Here is a 5998-nt window from a genome sequence, read left to right as displayed (position 1 = left end):
GGGGGGGGGTTGCCGATCGGATGGTTGCGGAAATCTCGTTGTAGACAATTATATTGGCCTACGGTCGATTGAGGCTGCATTTGATCTTCGGCTCAGAAAGTTGGGCCGGGGTGCAGCACAAGAAGTCTGTAAAGATATGTATGCGTTTTTCACAAGACAAGATCAAGAGTGGATCAATGCCGAAACCAAGAAGAAGCGCGAGCCCAGACAGCGTGCTAGGACCATCTAATGCGCTAGAGTAGAGTGTGATGGCTGCGGTTCGTGAATAGATACGAGGCAATTGCAAGTTACGGGGCCTCCATGACGATTCGACGATCTCGCGGAATGGACGGGGTGGGCACAATGGTAGCTACAGGCGGCAGTGAGGGCAGGGAATGCAGCATGAGGACGACTGATTGTGCGGATGCGGGGGTGAAAATTTTCAATGTTGGTCAGCAGATGGTGTAATGACATCGGCTGTTGAATAGAGAACCAAGGACCAGAGACGGCGAGTAACTTGGGGTGGGAGAGTACTAGATACCAGCTGAGGATGGAGCTTTGACATCTGGTTCAGCGATGGTAGAGTGGACCCCTTCTGAGTATCGGGAAATGATACTTATGGCCCCCGACGACCACGGGGCACCTGGAACTTGGATGTTAGGGCTGATATCAGCGCAATCGACTTACATGGCATGCTCACCGAAATGATTCGTGCGTACTGAGCCGGGGAAAATGGCAGGAGAGGAACCGGAACCATAGTTGCTTGGAGGGTGAACCGGGGATACACAAGTCCATCGAATGGTCGAACCATAGCCTGAAGCAAATGGTTTGCAGGTGATGATATCTGGGGCCGGCGAGCAGATCATCGATACGGGCAAAAATGCGGTCACTGACACCCGTGGAAAGGGTTTGGAGGGTGTCCGATATGCCACAGCCATGGATATCAGAGAAGTCTGCTATGAAGGATATTGTGAATTGCTGGAGCTTGGACGAGGCGAGCCCACCCAGGACATTGTACAGGTCATCCCAAACCGTACCTGGGTCTAATCGCTGTTCGAATGCGTCGAAAGCGAGGGTCAAGGATTCCAAATACTTGAAGCAGCCCAGTCCGCCCAGAGAGTCCAGTCTGTGGGAGATGCTCCACACGTCCAGTGAGCGGAGGGAAGCGCTTGCGCCCTGCCTGTCCCTTTCGCGCACATCTTCGTACGTGAGGGGCTCAGCCGAACGTTCAACAAGGAAGTCGACGACATCATCAGACTGATACAACTCAACGTCAGTCATCGCGAACCCTTTTGGGGGCAGCGCACGCCCCCGCAAATACCCGCCCGTGGCAAATGCTACAAAGTGGCAGGCGAAGCGAGTCAGGCGCGGAAATGAAAACACAAGCCGCGCAAACACAACCACGGACGGGAACGTAGTGTTGTCTAGCGTGAGACGGGTCACACTGGGGAATGTGATCCGCAGGTGGGTGAAGACGTCCGCATGAAATACCTTCGCCTTCCAGTCTCCGACAGAAGGGGAGTAATCTCCTATTCCAAGGGTCTCTACGGACGTGATGGGTCGCCCAAGCACGAACCCAACAGGCTTCCTGAACGTTATGGCGGTAGCCAGGCTGATCCTATGGGATGTGACCATCGCCTTCCCCACCCGTTGTCCGTGTTTCCTGCTGCAAACGACGACGTGCCGCGCCAGATGCCACAGACACCTTGGAGCCCATAGCCTGCAGGTCAGTGCACAATCCAGCAGCGCTAGCAGCTGTCCGTTCTCCGCCAGTGCATCGAATACCCGTTCCCACACCTCAACCGGCAACTTCTCAGCACACAAGGATATCTTCTCCGGCTTGAGTGGCTCCTTAGTTCTCAGGTTTCTGAACACGCCTGGCCTTCGCTGGTCGATATCTGCAACAGAAGGCATGACGTCGCGACTCAGTCGCACCGTAGGTGCGTATGCGAGTGGTACTTACGCTGACCCACGTACATAATCTGTTCAACCCATTTCGCGCGCTGAGTAGGGTCCCCATCACGACGGCACTGTCTCTTCTCCAAGTGCGATCGGGGAGTCATGGACTTCTAATATGCGGCAAATGAGGAAGCTAGCACCGTCTCACAATTTGTAACCATCCAGCGACCAAGTCTCGGCAGCTTGGACCCTGGTCAGAGCCCCGTCAAAGACGTCTCGAGAGGCTACTGGCACAATGGATGCGGTGACATGCACGCTATCCAGAAGTAGAAATACACCCATACTGCGGATCGTGTGAACCTCACAGCACAGTCTTTCATCCAACGACAGGTGTAGTAAGTACCACCAAAATACTCCGTCGCTTATCCTTTACAGAACTGCGACAGGACCACATGCGCTGAGCAGACCGAGTCGCATGTCCATCGATAGTCACAGAGTCTCTAGAGAAGAAACAGTATAGACGGCGCCGACACGAAGAATACACACGACGCTATGCTCACAAATGAGTCACATGCGTTGAGCCTGTGAAATCGGCAAGAGAGGAACTGACCACAATTGCTGAGAAGATTGACCAGGAATAGACCGTTGCATTGACGTGAACTGTAACATGAAGCGAGCGTTTGGCGCATGGTGATAATTGATACTAGCGAGTAGGCCAAGGATTAAGAATGCACGCACGATACAGTGAGTCGCGCGGGTCGCACAGCACTTCATTCAATGATAGATGTACCACTCCGGTCCCCGTTAGCCACGTCCATCCTCTACGGAACGGCAACAGGATCACATGCACGCTGACCAGACCCCGTCCCGTGTTTAGCTAGTCGTCATTTGAGACCACTCTTCGCGGAGTGTGGTCGAAGGCACCGGGGCTGAATGCATCCCTCACATATGCATTGCGCCGTCCGAGTACCACGGAATTTGGAGCCCGAGAAGCTCATATTCTAGGAAGAACACGGGGGCCAAGATACAGAGACCACACGCTACAAACAAACACCGCCAGTACGAAGGAAGCGGTTCGTGACAGGAGAGGCCCTGAGCGCGTCCAGCGGGGAACCCAGCCGAGCTCTGCATGACAGCGAATTGACGTCTGCACAACTGCTTTGGCCAGGCAGCACTGTCGTGCCGGAGAAGTGCCTGCAGTCATGCAATACGTGGACATAAAATGAACACGAAGCCGTAAAGCTATGCTGGCACACTGGCCGTGGCATCTGTGCAGACGAGAGTTGTGGAGCAAAAAGCAAGAAGCAGACTACGGGTCCTGCAAGCGTTGATAAAGACGTGGACGTCGCCCACGCTCTCAGGAGCACGTATCTGCCTGCGCACCAATGATCGAGTTGACCAGATGGTGTTACGTTTCCAGACCAGCGAGGGCGGTGAGACTAGGCTCACCAGATGTAAAAACGGGTTCTGCATTTATCTCGCAGCCTTCCGAGGACGCTGATCATACCTGCCGGATTGGATCGCATGCGTCAAGGACGGACAGGGAGCGGGACGGTCGTGTTGAAAATGTGCATGAGCTGGAAAGTGCAGTATAATTGAGGGCCGTGGAGAGTGGGTCGAGGGCCGCACATCGCCTGTATCCCTGATGAACAATGGACATAGGCGATGAAACGGTTATAGGAGATGGGACACCGTAACGCTCTCATGCGTCCAGCTCCGAGCGTGTGTACAGCTTCTTCATGTGGTTAAGGCTGATTGACTGGGTTGACCTGTCTTACAGTGGGCATCGTCGGGAAACAACGACAAGACATTAATGTCAGCACAGCCGAGCAGGAGCGAAGGACTGGGAGCCTTGCAAGAGACGGCTCTCAGAGCGACTGGAACAGCTGGCAGGGGCGCTAATCACATCCATATCTGGCACTTCTCGACCGTTCGATCCTAATATTCATCTCTACTCGCGTACCGAAAACCGGACTCGTCCTCCTATCCTTTTCTGATATTTCAGCACCTGTATCTAAGCCCTCAGAATCGATTGCCTATGCAAGCAGTGAGCCATGTCGAGCGGCTATGTGGATTAGACTCTTCACTGCTGATCGTTCACTGGTTATTTCCAGTGATTGAGGGATCCAAAAGAGATAGCAGGCAAGTTGGGACGCAGTAATCTAGAGATGCATAAAAGATAAAATTTCGCATGACCCTCGATGGCGTATACGGAGCGCCGCTATCTCCAAAACCCGAGCTCTGGGAGATACATACGGAGGTCGCGCATTTCGACAGAGCTTCTATCGAATGGAAAATTGCTGTTAATCCTGGCATGAAGATTACACAGGATGTGCTTACCGAAGCAATTGGTGGGCGCTGATCTTGGGGAATAGACAGGAGAGGTGCTGGTGCCACAATTGTTGGGTGCGTGAATGGGGAGCATGCCAGTGGTAATTAGAAACGGAGTTGTGGTACAGCAACCTAAAGGAAACGCTTTGTAAACGGCAATATGCGGGGGCAGTGAGCAGGTCGTCGATGTGTGCGCAGGCGTCGTCCGCGGGGCTCTGCGTATCCAGGACCCGGAGTACGCCCTGTACGCCGTTCTCGTCGTACATCACACCTGTGTTAACGCTTACGGTGAGTGTCTGGAGCTGAGGTTGTGCAGACGCAGGCAGAACAACACCGAGCTGAGCCCAGAAAGCGGCTCCATCCAGGCCCGGATGGCGTTCTGGGACATCGAGGGTGAGGGCGAGAGATTCCAAGCCGAGAAGACCGCCAAGGTCTAGTTTTGGCGTGTGATGCCTCCACTTGGCGCAAGTAAAGTTGAGCGAGCGAAGGGACGCGCCGGCACAGTCGACCAGGCGGTACACGTCGGTTTGGCTCAGGTCCTCGCACTTGATGCGGTGGAGACCGGGGCCGGCAGAAGAGTCGACAAGGAAGTCAACGACATCAACAGAAGCACACAGCTCGAGGTCCGCCAGTGCGAACCCTTTGGGGGGCAGCGCACGCCCCCGCACAGAACGGCCGCGGGTCCTGAAGCTGACCGAGTAGCACGCAAGGCGGGCGAGGTGCGGGAACGAGTACACGAGGCGGGCAAAGACGACCGCGGAGGGGAAGACGACGAAGTCCAGAGTGAGGCGGGTCACGTTGGGGAATGTCATCCGCAGGTGGGCGAAGACGTCGACATGCAGCACCGTCGCCTCCCAGAATGCGCGGCCGCGCAACTGACTGCCGATCTTGAGCGCGGCAACGGACAAACTGGGGCGCCCCGCGATGAATCCTACTGGCAGGGTTAGCGTTATCGCCCTGGCCAGACTGGCTCGATAGGGCGCCGCCATTGCCTTCGCCACTCGGTGTCCGTGTCTCCGGTTGCGCACCACCACCTCCCCCGCCAGATGCCACCCGCACCTCGGCGCCCACAGTCTGCATGACAGTGCGCAATTCCGCAGCGTGCCTAGCCATCCGTCCCATGCCAGCAGATCAAACACCTGCTCCCACACTTCCAGTGGGAGGTCGGGTCCCAAGTAGACCTTCTCTGATTTTCTTTCCGAATTGCCATGATCTACTCGTGAACTGGGTGAGGCAGCAGTCTTTGCGCTGACTCGTCGCGGTCTTGGAGGCATTTGTACGGTGCGCGAGCTTTCTGGCCTAGAATTGATGTTGAACAAGGAGAAGGGGCTGAGGAAACCACCCGGATAATGTGCACCACCCGCAGACGCAGGGTGCGTCCGCGTCTCGGTTCGGTGCGAGTTTGGCCTCCCTCGAGTCCGCGGGGGTTCCGGTTGCCCCACCGTTAATCTTGCGATCCCGGTTTCGAGCCCCACAACGACCATCCTGCGCCCATCCCTTTCCTCCCGCGTGCCCTCCACTTCTTCCACAAATATACCCAGCTCCTCGCTCTCCGCCTTCTCAACCGCCCTCCCCGACTCTGCGTTCTGCACTTCCCCGACGGCCTCGATGAACTCTGCCCCCGAGGCACACGACGCCGGCACCACGGACGGAAGCGTCTCGGGCAACACATCGCGGATGCATGCGATGGCGGACACCGGTGGGTTAGTTTCCGCCACAGCGACGCGGAGCCGATCCGCCCAATCTTCCCCATACGACACGCATCCATCATCCCGCCCGACGAAGCCGA

At 56.0% G+C, this 5998-nt stretch overlaps 2 protein-coding genes across 2 annotated transcripts; both read right to left on the bottom strand.

The window, feature by feature from the left end:
- Nucleotides 1-675: 675 nt before the first annotated feature.
- On the bottom strand, nucleotides 676-1893 carry FIBRA_06446 (uncharacterized protein; the record flags this gene model as incomplete). Its single annotated transcript, XM_012328168.1, has 1 exon — nucleotides 676-1893. The coding sequence occupies one exon, from the start codon at nucleotides 1891-1893 to the stop codon at nucleotides 676-678; it is 1218 nt and encodes a 405-aa protein (XP_012183558.1).
- Nucleotides 1894-4099: 2206 nt separating this feature from the next.
- On the bottom strand, nucleotides 4100-5693 carry FIBRA_06445 (uncharacterized protein; the record flags this gene model as incomplete). Its single annotated transcript, XM_012328167.1, has 2 exons — nucleotides 4100-4160; nucleotides 4219-5693. The coding sequence occupies 2 exons, from the start codon at nucleotides 5691-5693 to the stop codon at nucleotides 4100-4102; spliced, it is 1536 nt and encodes a 511-aa protein (XP_012183557.1).
- Nucleotides 5694-5998: the final 305 nt, after the last annotated feature.

This window comes from Fibroporia radiculosa, assembly GCF_000313525.1.
Source record: "Fibroporia radiculosa TFFH 294 genomic supercontigs, scaffold7279, whole genome shotgun sequence".
Taxonomy (NCBI): Eukaryota; Fungi; Basidiomycota; class Agaricomycetes; order Polyporales; family Fibroporiaceae; genus Fibroporia; species Fibroporia radiculosa.
This window is presented reverse-complemented; position numbering and strand designations above follow the sequence as displayed.